The 27,853-nt window shown below is 40.5% G+C and overlaps 3 protein-coding genes across 3 annotated transcripts in view; 2 read left to right on the top strand and 1 right to left on the bottom strand.

Annotated features, from left to right (window-relative positions):
* Positions 1-1,079: 1,079 nt before the first annotated feature.
* Positions 1,080-9,479, top strand: krit1 (KRIT1 ankyrin repeat containing). Its single transcript, XM_022207180.2, has 17 exons — positions 1,080-1,320; positions 2,753-2,922; positions 3,258-3,414; positions 3,546-3,638; positions 3,732-3,861; positions 3,963-4,206; positions 4,843-4,958; positions 5,100-5,243; positions 5,367-5,523; positions 6,174-6,281; positions 7,286-7,442; positions 7,664-7,815; positions 7,946-8,112; positions 8,299-8,386; positions 8,488-8,694; positions 8,854-8,970; positions 9,151-9,479. Exons 2-17 carry the CDS (start codon positions 2,821-2,823, stop codon positions 9,238-9,240), a joined length of 2,229 nt encoding a protein of 742 aa, XP_022062872.1. The 5' UTR covers positions 1,080-1,320; positions 2,753-2,820; the 3' UTR covers positions 9,241-9,479.
* A 956-nt stretch (positions 9,480-10,435) lies between these two features.
* On the top strand, positions 10,436-16,434 carry LOC110960096 (lanosterol 14-alpha demethylase). Its single transcript, XM_022207179.2, has 10 exons — positions 10,436-10,716; positions 10,796-10,894; positions 11,686-11,862; positions 11,962-12,088; positions 12,953-13,127; positions 13,533-13,652; positions 13,838-14,033; positions 15,003-15,098; positions 15,354-15,522; positions 15,600-16,434. Exons 1-10 carry the CDS (start codon positions 10,561-10,563, stop codon positions 15,788-15,790), a joined length of 1,506 nt encoding a protein of 501 aa, XP_022062871.1. The 5' UTR covers positions 10,436-10,560; the 3' UTR covers positions 15,791-16,434.
* Positions 16,435-17,998: 1,564 nt separating this feature from the next.
* The window catches only part of akap9 (A kinase (PRKA) anchor protein 9), an 81,212-nt gene continuing 71,357 nt past the window's right edge, over positions 17,999-27,853 (bottom strand). Inside the window, exons 45-53 of the mRNA XM_051956080.1 lie at positions 27,585-27,817; positions 24,248-24,353; positions 23,803-23,997; positions 23,304-23,504; positions 22,901-23,133; positions 21,245-21,339; positions 21,009-21,165; positions 19,938-20,068; positions 17,999-18,530 (exon numbers count right to left, since the gene is read on the bottom strand). Coding sequence (XP_051812040.1) covers positions 18,487-18,530; positions 19,938-20,068; positions 21,009-21,165; positions 21,245-21,339; positions 22,901-23,133; positions 23,304-23,504; positions 23,803-23,997; positions 24,248-24,353; positions 27,585-27,817 — 1,395 coding nt within the window. The 3' untranslated portion in view covers positions 17,999-18,486. The remainder of the gene's footprint in view (positions 18,531-19,937; positions 20,069-21,008; positions 21,166-21,244; positions 21,340-22,900; positions 23,134-23,303; positions 23,505-23,802; positions 23,998-24,247; positions 24,354-27,584; positions 27,818-27,853) is intronic.

The raw sequence follows: 27,853 nt of genomic DNA, 5'->3' as shown, positions 1-27,853 counted from the left end.
TGATTGAGAATTGTCACAGCTGAATTTTTTGGGCATAACTGGTAGAATTTAACCTTTTCAAACCATAAAAAATAGTGTTTTTATGTTTTCTCTCAGCCAGAAAACAAGACCATGTGCATGTTACATTTATATTTTTGTTCAGTGTAACTGTCAGATTGATAACACAAATAATGATTAATTCAAGCACTAAAGTTGATAGCCCTGGCGACCTGTCCGGGGTTTCCCATGCCTTCGCCCTAAATCAACTGAAATGGATTACAGGTCCCCTGCTACCCTGATGAAGGTAAAGCGGTGTATAGACAATGGTTGGATGGACCAAAGCTGATATATAATATAGTATTTAAGACTGAAATGCAACGCTTTGAACAGTGACACGTGTAAAGAAGTATGCTTATTTGCTTTGTGGCAAAGAATTACATAAAAGATTAATCAAGTCTAGCATTTATCCATTAATGATAAGTAAAGCTACAGCCAGCAGCTAGTTAGCTTAGCATAGCATGGGGAACCAGGAAAAACAGCTGGCCTGGCTCTATCCAAAGGTAGCAAAAACCGTTGAACAGAACGTTTGAAACTCAACAGTTAACACATTCTAGATTTTTTGTTTAATTCGCATAAAACGAAGGGCGAAGTTGACAAATAGAAAGCTTTGTGCTTCTTTCTTGGCTTTGAGCAGTGCTAGATTTCTTTGGTTGCCTGGCAACTTCGTTAGGCTAACTAGCTGTAACTTTGTGTTTAACTCTTTTAAAAATATAAACAATTCTCGCGAGAATACATTAAAAAAATTCCAAAAGAGAATTATTTACTCCTATCGATGTAAATGTCCCAATAATTGTTGTTATAGATACGGTTTTTAAAATATTCCCCAAATACTCTGATTTTGAGCAATGCTGCAGAACAAAATGGCTTCTAATTTTATGGTAAAACTTGCTAAATTTCAATTTAGCAAGCAAAGTGGTTGTTAATATCGTGTTTAAACGTGCTAAATTATAATTCAGAAAACAGTTAAAGCCACATAAATGAGCTGCTTCAACCTGTGAGTGAGTGGGACGATACTTCATCCCGCCGCACCGAGTCCTCTCCACCACCAGAGTCCTCTGTTGTCCAACAGGAGCTGCTGCAATGAAACGTGATTCCTCTGTTTGTCTTTGCAGCCCTGCCCCGAGTTAAAGGCCTACTACTACTTTAACACAAATATCTGCCGTGGGAGCTAACCCGGAGCATCCTCTTGACTCCGGATCGTCATTTTAACCCCGTACAGACCATCGGAAAGCCGAGAGAAGCTGCGTATGGTGGGTTTGAGTCGTTGCCACGTCGCTTTCGGTAAGTTTCAGCTGCCCAACGAGCGGAAAAGCGCCGCTGATGAGTGTAGCATCCGAGCTACTACTGCTTATTCAGGGCAAAAAAGTTGACCATGTTTGTTGTGGACGAAAAAATACATTAACAAGGGACAGTTCCGGAAGCGCAATGTGGTGTGTAAAATACGGCATATATGACAGTTTGTTTAGTTACTGTTTTAAAACAGTGGAGTCTGGTTTCCGGGGCGTGACCTTCCTTTGAACTCAACAAGTTGATTTCTGAACTGTATTATTAATATCTATCACTGTGTGCTGTTTTAACCCTATTTTATTTAATGTGCTTGCAACAAAACAGTGGATAAAAGTTGAAGTTTGTGCCATGTAGCAGAAAAGCGCTGCAAAATGCTTCATTATGATGCGTTCACAAGCCTCAGTAATGTGTCATTACTAGGTGTGAATATAAAATTTCACAACACTGAAGATCACAGTTGCTTGCATTTGCTTAGAGCATTTTACTTGAGAAAATATAACTATGATGCATTTAATTTGTTTCTTTGCTGGTTCTTAACAGTGGCATGAAAGTTAAGTGACTAAAAACTACTTTTGTGTGCATCAGATCCACATCTTCTGTCAGACAGCAGGAACACTGAGTTCTAGTTTCGATGAGCCAAAATGTTGTGTAAAGGTTTGGAAGATACTGCAAGTATTTTGTAAATAGATAAAGGTAAATTAGCTGGGTCAAAATATAATTTAGGGACTTTTGAAGTCCATGGGATATCTCTCGCATACCTTTTTATTAAAAGTAAAAAAGCTAATGTTTTATGTTCGTTATGATCATGTCATAATTGTTTATTATGGAAGCAATCACTTAATAAAAAATTACTGAATATCTAAAATGTCTACTAAACCATCAGAAGTTAATAACAACCACCTTCTAATTAGTTAAATAATAAAATGAGCTTATTCCAAAAAGATTTGGATTATGTTCTTTCTATTAAGAGATAGTCATGACATTTCTTTTCTGGCTAATCTGTGTCCGAGAAATCACTTTCAACTACGTTACCCATTACAAAAACACCTCTCAAGGAAGTGTGTTAATTATAAATCTCATGTCATTTCCTCCTGAAGAAAAGACTGGCAAGACTCCAAGGCTTTCTGAGTTATTTAATATAAAGTGGTTTGTGAGTCAAGTGTGGATTTATGGCATGTCAACAGGTTTACTACAATATCTAACTTATAACTTTCAATTTTATTCAATACATTACATTTTAGAAGAATCTTTCTGTAAAAATACCATGTGGCGTTTGGTTATAGGCGGCCATGTTGATTTTAGGCCTGAAAACAGCAAAATGTCAACTATGATGCAAAAAGACCCAGCTACAAGTCAGTCTTTCAACATAAAACCACTTTTACCATCAGTAGTGTTCATGTTTCATTCACCGACTCTTCTGTTTCAGGCATGCCTCTCCACAGCATCTGGCCCCCGTGTAGGATACTTTCTCAGGTCTGAGAAAAAGGCGACGCCATGGGTAACGAGGACAGCCTTGAAGATGTGTTTGTCGCTGTCATTCGTCCAAAGAGTCAAGTCAGCCTGAGCTCAAAGGAATACAGAGCCAAAGCCTATGAGGTAAAACAAGAAACAAAAACTAACTGCAACAAAGCAATATGGAACTACAAGTCATAAAAACTGAGGAAATACAAACGCCCAAAACATACAAATGTCACTGCAAAAACAGTATATGTGTTAGTGTTAACAGTATCTTTGTTAATTTGGGGTTTTCGTGGCTGTATGCCAGAACTGATTCTTGAGCAGCCACTAAGGTCAACTGCCAGCTGAGATGAACTGAATTGCAATTTTATGGTTTCATGATCTTTATTAAAATGAGAAAAGATACTTCTAACCAGATCAACCAACCACCTTACACACTGTCTGTTTCCATGTTTCCTTGGGTGCCTGTAAAGATCCTGCTGAAAGAAGTGCCTTTGGAAGGGAAGGAGAAGAAAAGAAAGAAAGTCCTTCTGGCAACAAAGATCAAGACAGGAGGAGACAAATCCAAATCCATATTGGATTATGTTGACGAAACGATCAGACCGATCTCCAATAACCAAGGCTTCATAGGTGAGGCTTTTGTGCACAAGTAGCATGTGACTATGAGTTGTAAGCTGTGTGACTGATATACGAGATTGCTTTGTTTGAATCGTTGTTCGAGGCTCAGCAGCTGCTGATCTAAACACAGTTTTGGTTTGTAGGAAAGCGTGTGGTGCATATGAAGAAATTCACTATTGAAGGAGACAATGAAGGAAAAGAAGCTTCACTTTTTGTTGTGCCAGTCAGTGTTAAAGGTGAGCAAAAAAAAAATCTTTTCTGGGACTGACTCCACAGATTTTACAAGTTTAAGCAGCACATGCTATAAATTAATGAGTCTCTCTGAACAGACAACAGCAAGCCCGTCCACAGTCCTGGGTGCCCCAACTTTTACTGCTTCCAGGACATCATGAGAGTCTGCAGTGAGACCAGCACTCACTTCTGCTCCATCACCTCCAAAATGCTCCTGGCCTTAGACAAGTGAGGTCTCATCTGTAATCAACACAGTCTTCTCTTTCCCCAACAGTGGGACGACGTTTTGGGTAAAATGGGCTTCATCTTTGCCTCTTTCACCTCCACAGATGGTTAGCAGAGCAGCACACTGTGCCTCACGCCATCCCCGCTCTGTTCAGGCCGGCACCTGTGGAGCGGGTGAAGACCAACGTCAGCAATCCGGCCTACGGCAGCGAAGGAAAACTGAGTGATGAGGGGTTGCACATGGGCTACACCGCTCTGGAGATCAAGAGCAAGATGATGTCTCTGGAGAAAGCTGACATGTGCATCCTGAATCCACTCTACGGCTCTGATCTGCAGTACACCAACCGGGTAGAGACCTCATCTTAAGACCTTCTATATGAAGAAGCATTTGTGTAAAAACCTCCTCAGCTGGATTTTTTTTTTGCACCAGAAGAGACTTGAAAGACTAGAAGATGAATAGACATATTTAACAAATGCAAAAATTCATATTAATAACTACAGAAACTTCTGTTATTCTCAGTAATACAGTCTTTCTGCCATGTTTCCGTGTAAAACATGAGGCTGCTTCCCGGTACAGTCTTTGGCTCCTGACGTGTGGCTTAAGCTCCTTCATATTATTACCCATAGAATGACGAAACAGCCGGTCTATAAGCCTCTCTCCAAACTGTTCTTTTTAACTCCAGCTTATCTCCCTCTAAATCGCTTCTGTAGAAATTCCTCTAGAATGTCTCACCCCAACAGTTTTGTTGAGAGCTCAGCGACATTGAGGGGAAACAATAGTTTAATAGCCGGCTCCATTGCTCCGCAGGTAGAACTCCACTGAGCAATGATCTTTTCCCACTTCATTTCATCTTCTCACTCCTCCAAGAGAACCAAAAAAAGTAGAATGAAAAACACTTAAATCACCAGAGATTGTAGGGAAAAAAACAAAACAAAAAACAAACATTTGGCCTCAAAATTACTTTCCTTCTGTTTTATTTGCAGGTTGACAAAGTTATCATCAACCCATACTTTGGGCTTGGAGCACCGGACTACTCCAAGATCCAGATCCCCAAGAGAGAGAAATGGCAACACGGTCCCAACTGTGTGGCAGAAGACAAGTGAGGGTTTATTCTTCTGTGAACCACACTCTGACTGTCCATTTCTTTTACCCTTTGTGCCTTGCTTCTTCCCATCGTCTTTCCCTTTACACCCCATAAAACTGCCTTGAAAGTGCTCAACACAAACTCCTGTCTCCATAGAGAGCACCAGTGGGTGGACGACTTCCCTCTCCATCGCAGTGCCTGTGAAGGAGACACCGAGCTGCTCTCCAAGCTCCTGGACAATGGTTTCTCAGTGAAGCAGCTGGACAGCGATCACTGGGCTCCCATCCACTACGCCTGCTGGTGAGTCTTACACTCCCATCACAGCCGCAGAAACTCTGAAGTGTCCAGAAGTTCTCATTCTCTTGGACTTTGGTTTGTCTTGTTTGCGAGGGTTAAGTTTGACACGTGTGTGGTTTCATCCAGGCACGGTAAAGTCGAGGCGACGAAGCTGTTGCTGGAGAAAGGCAACTGTAATCCAAACCTGCTGAACGGCCAGCTCAGTTCCCCTCTGCACTTTGCAGCCAGAGGAGGCCACGCAGAGATCGTGCAACTCCTGCTGCAGCATCCAGAAATTGACCGGGTACGAAATAATCACTCTCTCAACACTCAGGTTTTTTCCTGTTTTTCTACAGGTACATTGTGACAATTAAGCTGACATTAATTGAAATTTAACACAATAAATTGTTGCTGAAGCCACACTAGTTTCCACTGGGAATAATGCATTTCCTTATAAATTCATGAAACCAAACAGCATATTTTTTACTTTGTAAAGAGTGTCTTGAAAAGCACTATATAATTATTGTATTTATTGTAGAAAAGTAGAAAAGCTGGCAAACACAGCAACGTGGTTTCCTATTAATGTTTTATTTAATTTTGCTGAAGGTTTTAGTTAATCCTCCTGCTGTCCTCATTTACAGGCACCGAAAGATATAGTTTCCTTGTCTGGAAAAAAAGACAAAAATTCAGCAAAAAAGTTCCCACAGCTTTTGAAAATTTGCAAAACTTTTAGCCTGACAATCATTTGCGTTTTTGATTTGAAGTCTTTGTCGTCTGATGTTACAGGACAGATATTGCGGATCCCTGCATATTACTGTAAAATTGGCTTATTTGTTAGTGGTTTTACACTGCTAATTTAGACAGCAAAACTGCATATCATGATTCACATTAAAAAAAGTCGTGATGCTGTTAAAGTGGTAGATAATAATCAGTATTTTTCTCTTTCAATGACAGCACATAGAAGACCAGCAGAAGAGATCACCACTGCAAGTATGTGAGGAGAACAAACAGAATGAGTGGGAGGAGACGGTGAAACTTCTGCAGCAAGCCAACAGCAAACCAGTGAGTCACATAGTTACTGTGTTTGTTGTCACCGACTGTAATAGAAACCAACTTGTGGTTGAAGTGAACTGACTTAGAGAACAGACCGACTTCACAGCGACATTTATCATCACGGGCCACACCAAGGAGGGGAATCATGCTCGCCACTGAGCAGAGCTTTGTTTTTACACGCTGACAGCCCTTTCAGGAAGCTGTTTACTACCAAGACAAAGCTTGACTCTATATTTCAACACACTTCATGTCTATATGTGCATTTATTTGCTGATTCAGCAGGAGATTAAGCTGCTGTTGTATCCCAGCTGTGCATGTCTATTTCTAAAGAATATAATCTTAGAATGTAATGCTGTCATTACATCCATTCAGTAACGCTGGTTTTTAACCCTTGTGTCGTCTTGCAGGTCAAAATTGACCTGTTTTAAAGTTGAAAAATGTGGGGGGGGAAATAGATTTTCATAGTGAAACTTCTGATGTTCACATTTTCAACGTTTTAAGGAAATCTTTGAACATTTTTTGGTGGAAAAAAAAGAAATGTTAAAAATGTTTCTTTAGAACATTCACATAAAAATCTTTTTTAATGTGAATGTTCTTAAAGAAAATATTGGAAGTCTTATTGATAAATCTGTAATCATTTTAGATTTTTTGGAAGATTTTTACTCATTTTCTGAAAATATTTACAAGAATTTTCTTGCCAAATTTGGGGTATTTTTTTTTAAATAAAACTTTTAAGGAATTATTACAATTTTCTTCCTGAAGGTTTTGCAAATTTTCATAAATCTGGATTTATGAAATTTTTGGATTTTTTCAGACAAGGAATCAATATTTTTTGGTGCCTGTAAATGAAAAAATAGGAGGGTTAAACCGAATAGATATTGCTGTTACAGATACAGCTGCTGGTCACTAGATGGTGCTGTTTCCTCAAGTATAGTCAGAGGATAATAGTAAGGTACAAAGAGTCTTTTCTCTGTTTAGTGTATGATATATATTTGTGCTGATGTGTTCCACAGTATGAGAAGGTGCGTATCTACCGCATGGATGGCTCCTATCGCTCTGTAGAGCTAAAACACGGCAACAACACGACTGTGCAGCAGATCATGGAGGGCATGCGTCTTTCTCAGGACACCCAGCAGTATTTTACCATCTGGATCTGCTCAGAGAACCTCCGTGAGTTCACGTTAAACTCTCAAAAACGTCCGACCAAAGACCTGCTGTTACAGAACAGTGTTGTTTTTGATTCAGTGATTTTAATGCAGAAAGACAAGCACAGCACAGATGCATCCTTTAACCTCAAAAATTCTCAATGCCAAGTGTCCAATTTACTTTGTACTCGGTGTGTTTTCGTTGCAAGATTGCAGTAAGATTTGTGCATGTGTTTTGTGTGTCAGACCTGCAGCTGAAGCCGTACCACAAGCCCCTGCAGCATCTCCGCATTTGGACGGAGATAGTGACGGACCTGACGGTGCTGGATCCTCAAAGGGAGACGCCTCAGCTCTTCCTCCGCAGGGACGTCCGACTGCCTCTGGAAATTGAGAAAAAGGTAGCTCACTTTTACAAGAAGCTTTCTGTTCACAACCTGCATGTCAGAAAACAGTTTGACTAGAAATGTCGGAGGCTGTGACTGACTTTGATGAGGCATCCTCACTCTGCTGTTCGCTGATCTGTCCCAGGTGGAGGATCCACTTGCAATCCTGATCCTGTTCGACGAAGCCCGTCACTCCCTCCTGAAGGGCTTCTTTCCTGCTCCAGACAGCAAGCTGATCACACTGGCCAGCCTCCTCCTGCAAATCATCTATGGCAACTATGAGAGCAAGAAGCATAAGCAAGGGTTCCTCAAGTAAAGACTGCTTTCATATCATATCCATGCTTAAATATTACTGATTCTATACAGTCTGGTATGCCAGGCTTGCTTGAAATTAGGGAATTGCGCAAATGACGTTGAAAAGCCATTCCTGCTAGATGTTATTGCACTACAGAAATGTTTGAATCCTGCTTCTGTTAAATGAAAATGTTTTATTCACAGTGAGGAAAACCTAAAATCAATAGTGCCGATCTCTAAGGTGAAAAGCAAAGCGTACCACTGGACCAACAGGATTCTTCATGAATATAAAGTAAACTTGTGTTTATTACACCTTTTTTTTATTTTTATATACAATCCCGTTGCTTCCTGAGGTGGCTCAGGTCCGTCTGTCCCTCCTTTTCTCCCCTACAGGCCCTGAGCACTAGTGAAGGGGTGAGTAAAGAGATGCATCACCTTCAGCGACTCTTCCTGCAAAACTGCTGGGACATCCCGACCTACGGAGCAGCTTTCTTCACCGGCCAGGTCTACACCAAGGCCAGCGCTAGTAACCACAAAGTCATCCGTGTCTACGTCGGGGTCAACACAAAGGGGCTGCACCTCATGAACATGGAGACCAAAGTATGCTGCCATCCTGCTCTTCATTTAAACTTGTGCCAAATGTTTCCCATTTGATGTGTAATTATGAAGCTACAGGTCTAACTTTGTGTGTTAATTGAGCACCTGGTTCCTTTTTTGTGGATGCTTCTTATGATAACGTATCAAATGTGTCTCTTGCAGGTCCTTCTCATCAGTTTAGAGTATGGCACATTCATGTGGCAGCTTGGACATGCTGATCAGTACTTCCAAATACACAGCGGTGACAACAAAATGAACTTCATTGTGCACACAAAACAGGTAATTTCTCCAGGATGTGGTAGAATTTAAGAGGTTTAAGTTTATATGTAAAGTGAAATTATCAAATCAAGTCACAAATGAACCAGGAATTGATTTACAAACACTGAATTTTGAAATGCTGCCATGTTAAACCGAATATTGGAGCATTCATAGTCTCTTGTATTTATTATTTCTTCACAGGCTGGCCTTATTGTGAAACTTCTAATGAAACTGAGTGGACAGATGACTCCAAATGACAAAGGCACAACAGACAAATATGCATACGGCTAAAAAGTGTCGAAGAAACCACAGCTGCCAAAGATCCCAGACTCTTCGGACTGACCATCACCCGACTGCAATAACTCTGGATGGAGAGTTGGCCTCTCCACAAACGCCTCATTTTTGTTTAACAGCCTTAGTGATATCTGTCACGACTTTACATTGTGCATTTTGATGAGTCACACATTTTGGCTGCATGTAAATATGTTTATTATTTAATGTTTGTTTTAATAAAAGGACTGATGTATGAAGGAGGATGTGCCGTAAATATGTTTGAACCACTTGGTCTTTTAAAAACACACGGATTCAAAGTGTTATTTTAGAGTGATTCATTTAACAGAGGGAAAATTCTAACATGACCTGTTGAGGCAAATAGTGGAACACAGGGATGATGGGGATAAATGCTATGTGTATATAGTAATTACCTAATAAACTGCTTTAAGACTAAATTTTAAGTGACATACAGGATGCAAGCAATATGCCAAAAAAAAAAACAATAGTGCAATTATTTTTACTGATATTGTGATTGCAAGGTGTGTGACAACTTCAGAAGAAGAATATTTTATGAATTGTCAAAATAACAGTGTGATTTTTGCTGCAGTTTGTATGAAACATGCATGTTCCCTCATGTTTGAGAATATGGTGGATGTTGATTGGATAATGGACATGCTAATATGGCCATTTTTATATTTCAATTAATGATTAATCTTTACAACCATACAGCAAACTGGCCAATGCTAGAAACAGAAAATGGAGTCTGTTAGTGGAATTAAATAGTTCAAAAAACAAAAAAAGGATGCTTTAGAAATAGTGGCTTTGCAGTGGCGTTATAAAGAAAATATTGTGCATATACTTTGTGTACAGTGTATAATATGGAACATACTCTGAGGTTTAAAAGCTTATTGATGAGTTAAAGATAAATTTCCAGCCCAACTAATGTAGCCTTCTTTATATTTAGAACTTCACTTAGTCCATACAACACTTTTTAATAAATGGGTTCAAATAAAACAATTTGAGAGAGTAAAAATCTTATCGAAAGTTGTCAAATCGATGTTTCACCGGTGGCCATGTTCGTCCCGCTGCGGTGACATCATATAGCAAGACATCGGTTCAGGTACCGATAGCCAATCACAGCGGCCATTCTTTGACTGACACGCGGCCGGCAACCAATCAGAAGCCAGCGTTGGTCAGGCGGGGGCAGGACCAGAGTTGGCAGATAGAGGTGTTGGGGAAATATTACCACCGGACAGCGAGCATGCGCTTCATAGCTACTGGACGCGGAGCGGCTGCACTTTACTTTCACATCTGAGGGGTTATTTTTAGGTGGCTAAAATGCAATTTTATCAGATCGGCAGTAAGCTGCTGGGGGACACGGTGGGGAGGATGAACGACAACCTGACCTCAGTGGTGCTGGCAGCTTCAGTCATCACACTAACTCTGGCTTATATCTCTAAACTGCTGCTCAAACAGACACCTGACAAGGACAAGGTGGGTTTAATCAAGACGAATATGCACTTTCTGTTTAAATGCATCATTATTCATGTCTTCGTGCTTCTCTTCCCTCCAGAAATATCCTCCTTGCATTCCCTCCAGCATCCCCTTCCTTGGACATGCTGTTGCATTTGGAAAAAGCCCCATTGAATTTCTTGAAAATGCCTATGATAAAGTAAGTATTAGAAAAGCATATTGCGTTTGTTTGAACATAAAAGTCTTTTTTGTCTCTTCATAGCAGAAATTGCAAAAATGCTACTAGATCCTGCCTCTCAAATATGAATATTTGCTGTTTTGTGATTAAAAATATGAATATTGCAACATAAATGAGCAGCAGCGAAAAAGGAATAATGCAACAAATGTAGGGATGTCCGTAGGAAAGTAAAAAATACACAATTATTCTAAAGTACTGATCAAATTATACAGATTCCCACATATGCACATCAAATTTGATATTGAAGTTGTTTAATGATGTGCAGAATATTACCAGATCCTCATTGTCAAATATAATTTGCTATTTTTCCCCTCAGTCTTGTTTGATATTAAACATCTTAAAATTCTAACTTAAGTATGCAGACCAGGGGTGTCAAACATGTGGGTTTTTTTTTTGTCTCACTTGTGTAGTTTGACTATTTGTCGTTTTCTTTTGCTATTTTTGCCTCATTTCTGTCATGTGTGTCATTTTCTTGTTTTGTTCACTTTTTTGTCACTTGGTAAGTTTAATGAGATTTTGTCTAACTTTATTTCTCGATTTTGTCGTTTTGTGCCTTATTTTGTCATTTTGTCTTTTTAGTTCGTCTCATGTTTTTGTCATTTTGTTTCTTTTGTCTCGTTTGTGCAATTTTCGTCTTTTTTTCCCCACATTTTCTGTCTCTATTATGCTCTGATTTTACTGCTCTGGCCCACATGAGATCAAACTGGGCTGAATATGGCCCCCATTGAACGGACTCTCTGCTGCTCCTTCAGTACGGCCCGGTGTTCAGCTTCACCATGGTGGGTAAAACCTTCACCTACCTGCTGGGCAGCGAAGCAGCGACCCTGATGTTCAACAGCAAGAACGAAGACCTGAACGCAGAGGACGTCTACTCCAGACTGACCACTCCGGTGTTTGGAAAAGGAGTCGCCTACGATGTGCCCAACCCTGTGAGCGCCACATTTATCAATAAACGAGGTGCATTTGAAGGAAAGTGTCTACAGAAAGCAGCTGTAATACATTTTAAATTGAATTTTAATCTGCTGCAGATCTTCCTGGAACAAAAGAAGATGTTGAAGACTGGACTGAACATCGCCCGTTTTAAGGAGCATGTGAAGATCATCGAGGCGGAGACGGTCGAGTATTTTCAGAGATGGGGAGACAGCGGAGAGAGAAGTAAGAGGCTTCACTGATCACATGATTAAAACGTGAATATTAGAAAATGAGTCAGCTTCAGTTTTTAAAGTTTTGTAGAGTTGCAATCTTAATTTACAATCCATTGTGCAGCCTCACATTTAATGTACGGAGGCCCATTTCTGCCATTAAATGAATAAACAGATTAGTTAAGAGTGACTTTAAAAACCTAAACCACTCATTCACCACCCAAATTATGTCATACTTTTACATAAATTGATGAAATGAGAGCTTCTGTAGTGTGGATTTTTTTTGTTAAAAAGTGACACACTAAGCCAGCATTTGTGTCTTTTTAAATTAATCTCAAGTTATCAATTCAGACAAAAAGATCAAATGTACTTTTTTTTTTTTTTTTTTTTTGCTTCATTGTTTTTGATAAACTAAAACTGAGTACTCACAACAGGAAACAGCTAGATGGAAGGGGCAGGAAAGCAGGCAACACAAGAACAAGGCAGGGGGGAAATGAGTCCAGGTGGGGAACCAAACAGGGGCCGAGTTAAGTCCACAAAGCTGTGGTGGTCAGGAAATGATGCAGAATACAGAGGTCTATGGTCCAGCGGTCAGTGAGACTGAGCTGGGTTTGTACTGTGGACAGGTGAGCTGAATGAGCTGATCACTCTCATAGCTGCAATCAGAGGAGTGAAGGCAGGTGAGTGAGAGACAGAAAGACACAGAGACCAACAGATGAAGACAGGGAGAGAGAGAGAGAGAGTGAGAAAATGAGAGACGGAAACAGGAAGGAAGGAGAAGAACGGGGATCATAACATGTTTTATACAAAGTTTTCAACGTATAGAACAAATGTGTGTCTGTTTGGTTCTTACTAAATGCTCTGTTTCCTCCGTCAGACCTGTTTGAGGCTCTGTCTGAGCTGATCATCCTGACAGCCAGCAGCTGCCTCCACGGGAAGGAGATCCGCAGCATGCTGGATGAACGAGTGGCGCAGCTCTACGCCGACCTGGACGGAGGATTCAGCCACGCTGCCTGGCTGCTGCCCGGCTGGCTGCCTCTGCCCAGCTTCAGGTGGGTCCAATGCACTGATATCTGGCTCAATGTATGATTGTGGGACTTTTTTTTTAATCATAGTTGACATTTTTGCTGTTTTCAGGCATAAAATCAACATGGCTGCCTATAACCAAAGACCACATGGCATTTTTACACAAATATTCTTCTAAACATTATACAGAGTCGGCCATAAGTTCCCATATATGCACATATTTAGTGCTGCATTTGCCACAATATGAAGATGACACTACATTTAATTTGGCAAAACCCTTATGAAGAAGCATAAGAGAACAAGAAAATGATACTTCCAGACAAAGTACAAAAAATGTGCTGGTATCTGACTCAACTTCTCCATAGGACCATATAAAAGCTGCTTAATATTGGGTGAAAACATTGTACTCTTTTTTTTTTTTTTGTCCTTAGGAAACGGGACAAAGCTCACATGGAGATCAAGAACATTTTCTACAAGGTGATTGAGAAACGCAGGAGGTCTGGAGAGAAAGTGGACGACATCCTGCAGACGCTCATCGACGCCACCTACAAGTAAGAAGCTTCGGAAATCTCCATAAATATGAACCGACACGACGTCCAGGAACAGCAACTGTGTTTAGCTTTAGGAAACTTTAACTGAGCTGAGTGATGCCGCGCCATGTTTTTAGCTGACGGTGTAATTGGAGTTTAGATCAGAGAAAATATTTAAAAAAAGCGTGTTTTCTGCTGCTCCTCAGAGACGGACGCCCACTGAACGACGATGAGATCGCTGGGATGCTGATCGGCCTCCTCCTGGCCGGTCAGCACACCTCCTCCACCACCAGCGCCTGGATGGGCTTCTTCCTGGCCAAAGACAAAGCTCTGCAGGAACGCTGCTTCTCCGAACAGAAGGCCGTGTGTGGAGAAGATCTGCCTCCACTTGACTTTGATCAGGTAGGAATCGGTCATTTTGTAGCACAATTGACTTATTGCTATGATTTTAATGATTTTTAACACTGTCAGGAGGATCAGCTATTCAGTAAATTAGTATTAAATGGTGCGATGAGCTTGTACGGAACTTTAACCCTCATGTCGTTTTGCCAATTTTCAGAAATTTGGGGATTTTTTTTTTTTCAGACAAGAAAACAATATTTTTTGGTGCCCATAAATGAGGACAACAGGAGGGTTAAGATCTTAGGCTGTCCTACCAGAGATGTTAGAGGACAAAACGAGGCGACAGTAGATCTCCCCACTCGCAGTTTTTCTTTTAAAGCAGCGTCATATGGTGTTTATTATGATCTCTGCCAGACAAATAATGGTACATATTCATTTATAATTCAACTCATAAATAACATAATGTGACCAAACTGTATGGAAGTCACACATTTTACCCTGAATTCAGGTCAGGTGAAAGTCTAAATCCATCCATCCTCACTAGGGTCGCTGGAGTCTATCCCAGCTGACTCGGGCGAGGCCAGGGGACACCCCGGACAGGTCACCAGTCTGTCACAGGGCTACATATACAGACAAACAATCACACTCACATTCACACCTACGGGCAATTTAGAGTCATCAATTCACCTCAGCATATTTTTGGACTGTGGGAGGAAGCCGGAGTACCCGGAGAAAACCCACGCATGCACAGGGAGAACATGCAAACTCCATGCAGAAAGATCCCAGGCCCACCCCAGGATTTGAACCGGGGATCTTCTTGCTGCAAGGCGAAAGTGCTAACCACTCCTCCACTGTGCAGCCTGAAAGTCTAAATGAAGACACCATATTGATGTTGATCTTATCACAATATACAGGCAGGATAAACGATATGCAAGATGCTCTAAATTTGGCGTGAAGTGACACTTTCGGGCTATTTTGATGTGATTGCAAAGACTTAATTAGTTTCTATCACTGTCCTGCCATCTTCAGCTGAAGGATCTCAGCTTGTTGGAGCGCTGCTTGAAGGAAACCCTGCGGCTCCGTCCTCCAATCATGACCATGATGAGGATGGCTCGCTCTCCTCAGGTAGGAACACCCGAACAGATGCGACATTCTCTTCAATCTTATTGTGGAAGTTGCTCGCCTTTACAGTGGTCCGTCGACGAAAATCCGCAAGAAAATTATTGATATTTGGATCGATCCACCCACCTCTAGTGATAAAAGTGAACTGCGGTATAACGAGGGTCGACTGTTTTCTTACAGTTTTTTCTCTGTAATTGTTTTCCGTATATTCAGAACACTTTTGTGCCAGCGTCTGTGTTTTCTGGTTTGGTTTCTCAGACCGCTGCTGGGTACACCATCCCTGTGGGCCACCAGGTCTGCGTCTCCCCGACCGTCAACCACCGTCTGCACGACACCTGGGTGGAGAGGACGGAGTTCAACCCCGACCGCTACCTCAGCGACAACCCTGCTGCCGGGGAGAAGTTTGCCTATGTGCCGTTTGGAGCCGGTAAGAACGTTGATTTGTCTCCCTGCTAACCAGTCAGTCATAAATCAGACTGCATTAAAGCGTCGTCTCTCTTCCAGGTCGTCATCGCTGCATCGGGGAAAACTTCGCCTACGTCCAGATCAAAACCATCTGGTCCACTTTGCTGCGTTTGTACGACTTCGACCTGGCGGACGGATATTTCCCCACGATCAACTACACCACGATGATCCACACCCCTCACAGCCCCGTCATCAGATACAAGAGGAGGAAGCAGCAAGTGGAGAAATAACACTTCATGGGACTTGTGCTGAGGAATGTTTAGATGAATGCACTTTTTAAACGTCAAACCTGTGCTTTTACGTCTCCTTTATTTAGTGTGGAGTCCAGCTGTCACTCTGAATGTCAGTAGAATAACTCACTTTTAGATATTTGTGCTTCCAGAGTGAACAAACACGATGTGTGACTCCGACTTGATGCTCATATTCACAATGTGAATTTTTAGAAAAATGAAAGTGGAGACATAATCGAGTGCCTTTGACTGAATTAAGCGTCTGGTTTCAGGACAATTTTACATCCACAGTTAGTTTCTTTTTTTTAATGCTGAAGGTGACAGACAGTTCCACAAACCGTTCATCTCACCATCAGATCTGTTTGGAGCTTTCCATTCAGTCACATGGTCTTCCTTCTTTGGCCAGCTGTAATTAAATGTAAATGTTGAAATTGTCTTTTTTTCTGAGCTTTGTTAAGACTACCTGAGTATAAAGGCTTTAAAGTTGAGCTAAGTGTTCAGGAAACAGTTCTGTGTTAACTGGAAGATCATGCAGTTCAGTCAAAAGCTCCAGAACAGCGACCAAATAGACCTGCAAAGGGAAAACGAACACTCACGAATAAAGGTGCTTTAAAAACAATGAATAAATAGAATCACCAACATGAGCTGTATGCTGTAGAAAAACAATGAGCCTTTTTTGTTCCACCTATAAGATCCCACTGGGTGACAGGATCTCGGCTTTTTCCTCGTCTGTATTGTCAGCTGATGCTCCGATAAATCTTTTTCAGCTTTGTCACTGTTGCATCGTTTCGATAAGCTTCTGCAATGTCACAGTATTTAGGTCTTATTAGGATTAGTATTTCTGTCCAGAGATGTATTCATTTTTCACCCAGAGCTTATATTGATGATGAAAGCGTCAGACCGCTGCACCAAGTCTTCTCCAGAACATCCCAAAGATTCTCAGTAGGGCTGAGGTCTAGACTCTGGAGGACAATCCGTCTCATGCTCTCTGATCCACTCATTCTCAATGTGAGCCCCATGAGTCCTGGCATCTTAGAACACGTCCATGAAGTCAGGAAAGAAAAACTCCATTAATGGAAAGACCTGGCCATTCAGTATCTTCAGGGGATGACCTCCTTAACCCTCCTGTTGTCTTCGTTTACGGCACCAAAAAATATTGTTTCCTTGTCTGAAAAAAATCAAACAATTCTGCAAAAAAAAAAAAAAAATTTCTGAAAATTTGCAAAACCTTCAGGAAGAAAATTCCAATAATTCCTTAAAAGTTTGAATTTAAAACAATCCTCCAAATTTGGGAAGAAAATTCTTGCAAATATTTTTTAAAATGAGTAAAACCCTTCCAAAAAAATCCTAAATAGACGTAAAGTGATTACAGGTACATCAGTAAAACTTTTAGTATTTTCTTACACAGAACATTTATTTTTTCCACCAAAAAATGTTGAAAAATTTCCCAAAAATGTTGAACATGTGGACATCAGAAGTTCCAATGTGAAAATACTTCTTTCCCCCACTTTTTCAAACTTTAAAACGGGTCAATTTGACCCGCAGGACGACACGAGGGTTAAACAGTTTTCATTTTGATGGTTTGGTCAATATTTGTGCAATAATTCTGTCACTGAAATAGGAAATGCTCTTTTACATGGATTTCTATTCTAGGTTAATTTTTTAAAACTGAATACAATCATTTGCATTTTTCCCCTTATGGTTGTTGCTAGACAATAACCACAAGTAAAGAAAAGTCACTTGAAAAACATCCCATCATTAACATTTTCTTTTGTCATTAACCACGCCCGACGGGTACGTCGGTGGGGTTATTGCATTCGGTGCGGTATCCGACTGGGTGAGTATGCATGTATGTATGTATGTGGCTATGGCCAGTCCGATATCTCTGCAACCGCTGAAGTCAGGATAATCAAACTTGGCACTGAAGATCAGTCTAAGGTCCCCTGCTCAGTTGTGGAGTTACAGGTCAGCAGATCAAGTAGGGAGGGAGATACGTACGATGATCAAAATTGATGCATATTGCATCAGTTGTATAGGGAGGACAGGGTTTTCGCCAGCAGAGGGCGTGGTTCTGCCCTCTACTGAGGGCTCCTCTAGTTTAGTTTGCCTTCAGGTATTTTTTCCTGTTTTCTGTTAATGGTGATGTTTCAAAGAAAATGAACTGTAAAACAACAAAAAAAAAACTACAGCCAATGAAAAATACACGTCTTTCATATAATGTAGTCCTCTTTATTTCAGTTTTTGACAAAATACCCAGAAAATTCAAAGCTCCTACGCTTTACAAAAATACGTTCTCTACAAATGTCCTCTGTAGTCTGTCCGGCCTAAACAAAACACAGTGTAGTGTAGGATATCCAGTAGCAGCCTCCTTAACAGTAAACCCAAACATTCTCTACAGAACGCTCCACCCATACAACACAAACATATAAATTAATCACAAAGTCTTAAATTAGCATTAGACAAATATACACGATTGTAGATCATCCACAACAAAGAGGCAGATTAAATTACAAACATAGCTGTTTTTCAAGTGCTGGCGACAAAAAGCCTGATACAATGTCGTACACTAATAAAAAAATGTGTTTTGGTCCACATGGAAAGATACAGTCCACACCAGTATGATAGAAAACAGCAGAGCGCTCAGCACGAGAAAAGGCAACTGAGTTTCTTCAAGCCAAAGTTTAACTTGTCAGCATCTATCTTCTCAAGCCAAAGTGCAATTGAGCATATGAAGAAGCACCTGCAGGGAGGAGGAAAAACAGTTTGGTCAGTCTGACAGAACACTGCCCAGTTAAAGCTACAACAAACACTGTACACATGCTGCTACTAAACAACAGATCTGTGTGGTTGTGTGTAGAAGAGATGATGCGTTCAGGTGCAGATGTGTTTATGTGCCGCTACACAGCTTCGAGATGAAACACGTCTGATGCACTGACATGTTCCACAAAACCACAAAATAAGCTTAAAGCAGAATCTCCAGCAGCCATCATTAAGGTGAAACTCTGCAGGTAAAACCTTTGTTAACCCTCCCGGTGTCCCCATTTATGGGCACCAAAAAATATTGTTTTCTCATCTGAAAAAAAAAAAAAAAATCTTTTGAAAATTTGCAAAACCTTCAGGAAGAAAATTCCAGTAATTCCTTAAAAGTTTCCCTTAAAAATTTTATTTAAAAAAAATCCCCCAACTTTAGCAAGAAAATTCTTGTGAATATTTTAGAAAAAATGAGTAAAAATATCTAAAGTGATTCCATATATATCAGAAAAACTTCTAATATTTTCTTGAGGAACATTCACAAAAAAATCATCCAAAATCCAGCAAGTTTCGCTGGATTTTGGTTGATTTTTTTGTGAATGTTCTTAAGAAACATTTTTAACATTTCTTTTTTTTCCAACAAAAAATTTTCAAAATTTTCCCAAAAAAGGTTTATTTAAGAAACAAAATCCCCCAAATTTGGAAAGAAAATTCTTGTTAATATTTTCAAAAAATGAGTAAAACTCTTTAAAAAAAATCCGAAAAATATCTAAAGTGATTCCATATAGTAAAACTTTTAATATTTTCTTTTAGAACGTTCACAAAAAATCAACTAAAATCAACCGAAATTCCCTGGATTTTCGTTGATTTTTTGTGAATGTTCTTAAGAAACATTTTCTTTTTTTTCCCCACCAAAAAATGTTGAAAATGTGGACATCAGAAGTTTCACTGTGAAAATATACTTTTTCTCCACATTTTCAAACTAAAACAGGTCAATTTGAAATGCAGGACAACACGAGGGTTAATTCAAGCTCTGGCTGATTTTGAGATCTTGGGATATTTTGCCTCCATATCACGCCTTCTTTCGCACCAAAATCGCATTCAGGTGTTAATTGCACCACATTTTGACTCACTGTGTCTGTAGATCTCAATAATAAAACAAGTCTTTGGAACTGCTTTGTCAAAGTGAGTCTGAGTCAGAAATCTCTACTTCAGCAGCAGTTACATGTGAAAAACTTTCCAGTGTTTGTTTCATTTTTTGTTGTTTTGTATCTCATTTAGGTAATGTTTTGTCTTGTTTTTTTGGTCTTTTTGTCTTACACATCCACACATATATGTCCAGCTAGCTGTAACCTTGTCTCTGCTCTCTGTGAATCATCTGAAGCGTGTGTGCTACCTGATGTGACGCTGCCCAGCCTCCTCTGCAGGGCCTCCAGTCTGGAGATGTAGTCGGTGAGCGCTCGGTCGGGGTCGTAGCTCTGCAGGTGGGAACAGGTGAGAGGTCCGTGGTCTCCGGCCAGATGATACCTGCTCAACAAACGCACACAGGAACCACTTCAAAATGACAGCATGATGGAGCATTAAAGAAACTGATTTACAAAAGTAACATTTACACTGATTGGTTTTATTTCAATACATTAAAGGCAACATAAGCAACGAATTATAGAAATGTAAAACGAGATATGATCAGGATGATTTAAATATGTTTTGTTAACATGTCAATGAGTTTGTGTGTTAAAAAAAATCTGCACATAATAAAGAGCTTATGACAGAGGTGACTGTCAAAGTCACATTTAAATTTGCTTATAAGAAAATAGTAATAAAACGTGCATATTAGTGCTCCTAGGTGATGAAATGGCAGAATAACTGACTAAAAGAAAGGCGTTTCAATGAATCGACAACTTGTGAACCCATATTCAACACGGCTTGCTTCTCAAATAAAAAGATTTCCAGTTTCATTTGATTATTACCACCACACTCTGACTTTTAATCGATCAGAAATTTTATTCCTATTATTTTATTCCTATTATTTTATTCCTATTATTTCTGCTAGATAGAAAGTACAGAAACAAGCAACGTGGGAAAAGAAAAGATGCCTTCCTAGGGAACAATTTTTAAAATAATTTACTTTATTGAAACTCTAGAATGAAATGTTACTAGCATCCTAGTCTTGCTCTGCCAGCATATTCTGGAGAACAAAACGGTCTGCTGTAGGGGAAAAACACTGTGGCTCATTTAATTTAATCATAGTTGTTGTGAGCAGATGAGGCTTCAGTGTTCCCTTAAACCAGTGACGGTGGAACAGCTGCATGTCAGGAGGCGAACACTGTGATTTAAATGTGATCTAAATGTCCGTGTGGCATTTTGAAAGCAGTAACATGTAGAAAGAGGACGGACAGGAGAGGTCCGGCTGACATGAGGTTTAGAGCCGCTTCCTGCATCCAGTGAGTCGGACAGAAGGCCGTACCTGTGATGTGTGGAGGAGGCGGCCGATCGGGGGGATTCACGTCCACTTCTGCCTCTGCTGCTGGAGATTCCTCCTCCTCCTCCTCCTGCACCTCCTCTTTCTCTGTACATCTCCACACTGCCTGGATGAAGATACGGCGAGTCCCTCACCTCTGAACCTGAGAGAGATTAAGAGAATGAGAACTGTTTCAAGCTGGAAACAGGATAAAGCCAAAAGGCGAGAAGTGCTTTGTTTACCTAAAGTCTGTCCTGTTCCGTTCTTGTTGATGCTGCAGGAGGTTGTGGAGCTCATCCCTGTCGCCCTGTGCCATCGCTTCACGAGGAAACGCATTCTGGATGAACAAAAACAACCAGCTTTATAATCAAATCAAATCAACTTTATTTATATGGCACTTTTCATACAGTACAGTAACACAAAGTGGCTCACAGAGGATAAAAACATAACACAATACAAAACACTATGAAAAACCCGAAACCTCCCACCCCCCACAAATATACACACAGATACACAATCACATATACATTCACACACATACGTAGACATGCGAATAGACACACACACACACACACACACACACACACACACACACACACACACACACACACACACACACACACACACACACACACACACACACACACACACACACACACACACACACACACACACACACACACACACACACACACACACACACACACACACACACACACACACACACACACACACACACACACACACACACACACACACACACACACACACACACACACACACACACACACACACACACACACACACACACACACACCATCTGTTGGTAAGGAGACATGGCTGGGCACCGAAATCCGAAGTGAGGAAGAAATAAACTAAATTGTGCTAATTTTAGTGTTGTCAAACAATTAAAACTGTAAATCAGATTAATCACAGGGGCTGCTGTGGATTAATCATCATTAAATATCATTCATTTTTAATCTATATTAATCACATTTCACTTTTGGTATTAAGTGAGTCCTCAAAGCACATGTGCTGTAAAACTAATCAAAATATTTCTATTTTTTTCACTACATGCATCTCATCGGTGTGTTTTCTTTGTCACAGCACGGTGTTGTGTTACATTTCATCACAACACAAAGAACACGCTCAACCAAACCAGACTGAAGTTCACTTCTGATTCATAGTTAAGGGAAAAGTTACGGGAAACTTGAACTTTTAAGCATTTTTCTGATTTAAAGATGAGAGAGATGCTTTAGATTAGCCCTCAATAAACCCACCTTCAAATGTGCAAAACTTAGATTCTATTTGTGAAAATGCAAAATAAGTATTTACATTTAGCATCCAGCTCTAACGTGTTCGGTCCACGTGGAAAAAAAGCACTGCAATCTTCCTTCTTCTTTTGTTTTTACTGGTAAATTTTTTAAAAATCACAGGGTACAAACTGTGCTTTAAAGAATTTTAATTCTCTGTAGGACATTCCAGTCTAGATTTGAGCAGTTCGTATTAGCCCCGTCAAAAGCTTCAAATGTTTAATCAGATTAATCACAGGGTTGCTGTGGATTCATTTAGATGAATCACAATTTAACAGCATTCATTTTTAATCTAAATTAATTGCGTTTCATTTTGCATCTATATATATAGCACTGACAGTTCCCATTGAGACGGTTTAGCGTTTTCCATTCTGAGTTGCTTGGTTCTGTCAGATTAACGGCCCATTTGCACAACGGGAAGTCTACTTGGACAATCTGCCCAAAATGTGTTGCCAGAGATGTTTCAGGGATTTTTATTCACTCTGCACTGCAGATGCGTTAATTGCATTAAAAGTTTTAATCAGATCAGTCATTATGATGGATTAATCCACGCTAATACGTTAATTTTGACGTCCAGCTGCCTACCTGGAGAGGGCGATAGAGACTCGCACAGCAGAGCGGAAGCGCATCAAACCCCGGCGGCGCTGGCTGAGGGACTCCAGGCTAGAGAGCGATGGCCGGCTGCCCATCCTGGACAACAGCGTCAGCGTGGCTTCTTCACACTCCTGGAAACCGCCCAGCAGTAACAGCAAATACTTCTTCTGGTAGATCAAAGCTTTGCGGAAGCTTTCTGACCTCAGGTATTTCCCATACATCCTCTGGAGGCGAAGACAGAAAGGAAGGAAAAGAAAGAAATGAGCTTTTCAACTTTATACTCAAGCATTTGTTCATGTTTTAATAGTTTTCAGTGCTGATTTAACACACGAGTGCCTCAAAGAAACTCATCACAAACAGGTTTAAAGGTTCTCATCAGCTGTTATCTGCTGACCTTCAGTGCAGCATTGTCGGCCTCAGGCCCGGTGATCTCTCTCAGAGTGTCGGACCGGATCTCTGTCCTGAGTCGGGCCACCTGGGACTGAGCCAGATGTAAAGCTTTCTCCAGACGGAACTTCTCCCGAGTCCAAGCTTCCCGCTCCTGAGAGAACATCATACCTGCCGAGTCCATCTTTGATGTTCCTCTCCTGCTGGACTGCAAGAAGAAACCAAACACTCTTTAGTCAAAGTCTGCTACATGAAATGACAAAAATAATTCATGCTCAAGCCTGTTTGATCATAAACATTTATTTCAAATAGAATGTAAAGGCAGAAAAATGCAGGAGTCACTTTCTGTTTCGTATTCAAGTCTATTATATGGAATTAATAATGTGGGAGACAAATATTCTGGCCCCAGTAAAAGAAGATTTTTACACCAGAAGCACAGCAGCATTACTGTAACCTCCAGATCTAAGAACACAGTTTCTATCCATGTTTTTCTGCGATGTACTCACGCTGTCACCAGATCCAAGTCCAGCCTGCCGGTAGCGTCGCAGTTCCTCCTCCAAGCGGAGCGTGTGGTTCCTCAGATCGTTCTTCTCTTCGGTCAGACGGCTGACGAAACCTGTCAGCTCGGCGTTCTGCCTCAGCAGCCGCTCCGTCAGGGTGTTGGAGGAGCTGGAGGAGCCTCCTGCCAGCAGGGACACGCTCTGAAGGAGGAAAACACATGGATGAGCAGTCACAAGCATGTGCAGAGCTCAACAGATGTTGTTTACAAAACACCGACATGAGCGGCAGATTCTGGTTCACTGAGGTTTCTTTCTTTTCGCTGAAATTTGTGTCTCACATATAGTTTGCCAGGAATTTGATTGGACATTTTTCTTCCCTACGTCCTCGATTAAACACAAACACAACAAAATCAGATATAGATGATGTGGTAGTGTGAGAACATCTGCTGACCTCAGGGACAGAGGGTAGACCTGGGGATTGCTGCAGCATAGTGATGACCTCATCAACACCAGACTGGATCCAGGACAGCTCCTCACTGTCGACCTCTGCAGTCGGCCTGCACAGAACAAATGTACAAATTCATGATGAGGACATTCTAATCAGGCTCTTGTAGACTGTTTTACATTTCATGTGCTCTGCTGTAAACACAAGTAAAAATTTCAGCAATCTGGTGCTATAGAATTTGAATTTACTTCAACTATCTGAATCCCAAAACGTTTATGGGTGTTTTTTGCTCCTGTCACATGTTTACACCTTGTGAGCTCATTTATTTTTACATTTTTGGAAACAGCTCACACATGGCCACCATAAAAAAGAATCTAAATTATTTCTTTGATGAATTATTTTACAAAAACCTGGAAATAACACATATTCTTTTCCAAGTGTGCATGCATGTTACCTGTTCCAGTGACTCTACATATAATAATATTTCTCCAATTAGGTTGTACATTTTTTTCCATACATTTTCCATACACTGTGTAAACACAATCTGTACTTCAGCCAAAAAGACTAAAACATCTTCATCACGTGTCAGTTTGTCACAGCTACACACGTGGACAAAATTGTTGGTACCCCTCAGTTAAAGAAGGAAAAACCCACAATTCTCACTGAAATCACTTGAAACTCACAAAACTAACAATAAATAAAAATTTATTGAAAATTAAATAATCAAAATCAGCCATTACTTTTGAATTGTTGATTAACATAATTATTTAAAAAAACAAACTAATGAAATAGGGCTGGACAAAAATGATGGTACCCATAACTTAATATTTTGTTGCACAACCTTTTGAGGCAATCACTGCAATTAAACGATTTCTGTATTTGTCAATGAGCGTTCTGCAGCTGTCAACAGGTATTTTGGCCCACTCCTCATGAGCAAACAGCTCCAGTTGTCTCAGGTTTGATGGGTGTCTTCTCCAAATGGCATGTTTCAGCTCCTTCCACATATGTTCAATGGGATTCAGATCTGGGCTCATAGAAGGCCACTTTAGAATAGTCCAACGCTTTTCTCTCAGCCATTCTTGGGTGTTTTTGGCTGTGTGTTTTGGATGGTTGTCCTGTTGGAAGACCCATGACCTGCGACTGAGACCAAGCTTTCTGACACTAGGCAGCACATTTCTCTCCAGAATGCCTTGATAGTCTTCAGATTTCATCGTACCTTGCACACTTTCAAGACACCCTGTGCCAGATGCAGCAAAGCAGCCCCAAAACATTACTGAGCCTCCTCCATGTTTCACCGTAGGGACAGTGTTCTTTTCTTCGTATGCTTGGTTTTTGAGTCTATGAACATAGAGTTGATGTGCCTTACCAAAAAGCTCCAGTTTGGTCTCATCTGTCCAAAGGACATTCTCCCAGAAGCTTTGTGGCTTGTCAACATGCATTTTTGCAAATTCCAGTCTGGCTTTTTTATGAGTTTTTTTCAGCAGTGGTGTCCTCCTTGGTCGTCTCCCATGAAGTCCACTTTGGCTCAAACAACGACGAATGGTGCGATCTGACACTGATGTACCTTGGCCTTGGAGTTCACCTTTAATTTCTTTGGAGGTTGCTCTGGGCTCTTTGGATACAATTCCAACGATCCGTCTCTTCAATTTGTCATCAATTTTCCTCTTGCGGCCACGTCCAGGGAGGTTGGCTACTGTCCCGTGGGTCTTGAACTTCTGAATAATATGAGCCACTGTTGTCACAGGAACTTCAAGCTGTTTAGAGATGGCCTTATAGCCTTTACCTTTAAGATGTTTGTCTATCATTTTTTTTCGGATGTCCTGGGACAATTCTCTCCTTCGCTTTCTGTTGTCCATGTTCAGTGTGGTACACACCTTTTCACCAAACAGCAGGGTGACTACTTGTCTCCCTTTAAATAGGCAGACTGACTGATTATGAGTTTGGAAACACCTGTGATGTCAATTAAATGACACACCTGAGTTAATCATGTCACTCTGGTCAAATAGTTTTCAATCTTTTATAGAGGTACCATCATTTTTGTCCAGGCCTGTTTCATTAGTTTGTTTTTTTTAAATAATTATGTTAATCAACAATTCAAAAGTAATGGCTGTTTTTGATTATTTAATTTTCAATAAATTTGTATTTATTGTTAGTTTTGTGAGTTTCAAGTGATTTCAGTGAGAATTGTGAGTTTTTCCTTCTTTAACTGAGGGGTACCAACAATTTTGTCCACGTGTGTAATTCATCCGTGTTTTCTCAGTTTGTTGAGGAGCGCAGGCTTTTTTGTTTTTTAAAGAATCTGGTGAGCACAAACAGCATATTTTAGGTGAAGTTTTAAATGAGACACGTGGAATAAAATCATCACTTAAAGTGTAGATTTAGGGTTAATATTTCCAACTGAACAGCACGTCACAGATTAGTAGTTAGGGAAGCTTCTGGATGTGATGAATGGTGGAATCCTGTGGTTTTTTTTTAAAGATAACACAGGTCGTTTCTGGTTCAGAGGGTTAAAACAGACACTGACATCTTATCACCTTTAAAACTGACACTGTAAACCTGTTTACACATCCATCAGACACGTTGAGCATTATCATTCATTTACAAAAGTAAGTCCAAAATTCAGAAAATAACTTTTTTATTGACTTCTGCGAGTTTATTTCCATGCGTCATGGTGTAAAAAAAACCTTCAGAAAGTGGGTCGACATGCAATTTACACAGAAACACCTCAGAAAATGTTGGCTATACAAATAGGTATCGACATTTTATGCTATAAAAATTCCAGGTAAATGAGAGGAAGGTGGAGCAGAAAGAAGCTGATGATTTCTGACAGAAGGAGGACTTAAGATGAATGTTTTCTGCTGACATTTGGTCTATAAAACGTCACTCAAGACGTCAACCACATAAAAGCAGCAATATTCCCTCTTCAGAAGCCACAAGTTAAACATTTCCTTGACCTGATTGATGAATATATCATTTCTGGACGTTTTCAGGAAACAGTTCAACAGCATTAATCTGATAAAAGACCGGCAGTCCAGAAGAGAGACTCCAGAATTAGCATATTTCTGAATAAAAACTCTTCCTGTTTCTTCTTAATCAACTTGAAATAGGAAATATCGGGCTCTACAGAGCACTAGTAACACCAACATGGTTTTTAGGACTGAGTTTTTCTTTTAAGAGCAGCTCGTTTAAAAAATGCACGAAGAGTAAACTTGAACACTGTAGCTGCACCAAAACAACAAGCTGAAAGACAGTAAATAACTCTGAAAAATGCATGAAAACATCTGAGTCCAGTCTGTTTATGAGCAAATAACGTAAAAATAATGAGGACAGCTGCTTTGATTACCTGCCAGTGGTGTTGCTGGACATGCTGCGGATCTTTGAGGAAATTAGGTGAAGTTTGCCCACAATCTTGTCGACTGTGCGCCAGGGGCCGTGGTGTAGGCCGCTGGAGAGGCCTGCTGGAGAGACTTCCACCTGAGGAGAAGCGCTGGAGCTCCCTGGGTGAACATTTCCACTCTGCTGCTGGAAAACCCAGTCTTTGGTGAGATCAGTGGACTCACTCTGCCAGATGGCGTCCTGTTGAGATGACAGAACAACAGTTTTAATGCTCTA

Source organism: Acanthochromis polyacanthus, chromosome 11 (assembly GCF_021347895.1).
Source record: "Acanthochromis polyacanthus isolate Apoly-LR-REF ecotype Palm Island chromosome 11, KAUST_Apoly_ChrSc, whole genome shotgun sequence".
NCBI lineage: Eukaryota > Metazoa > Chordata > Actinopteri > Pomacentridae > Acanthochromis > Acanthochromis polyacanthus.
This window is presented reverse-complemented; position numbering and strand designations above follow the sequence as displayed.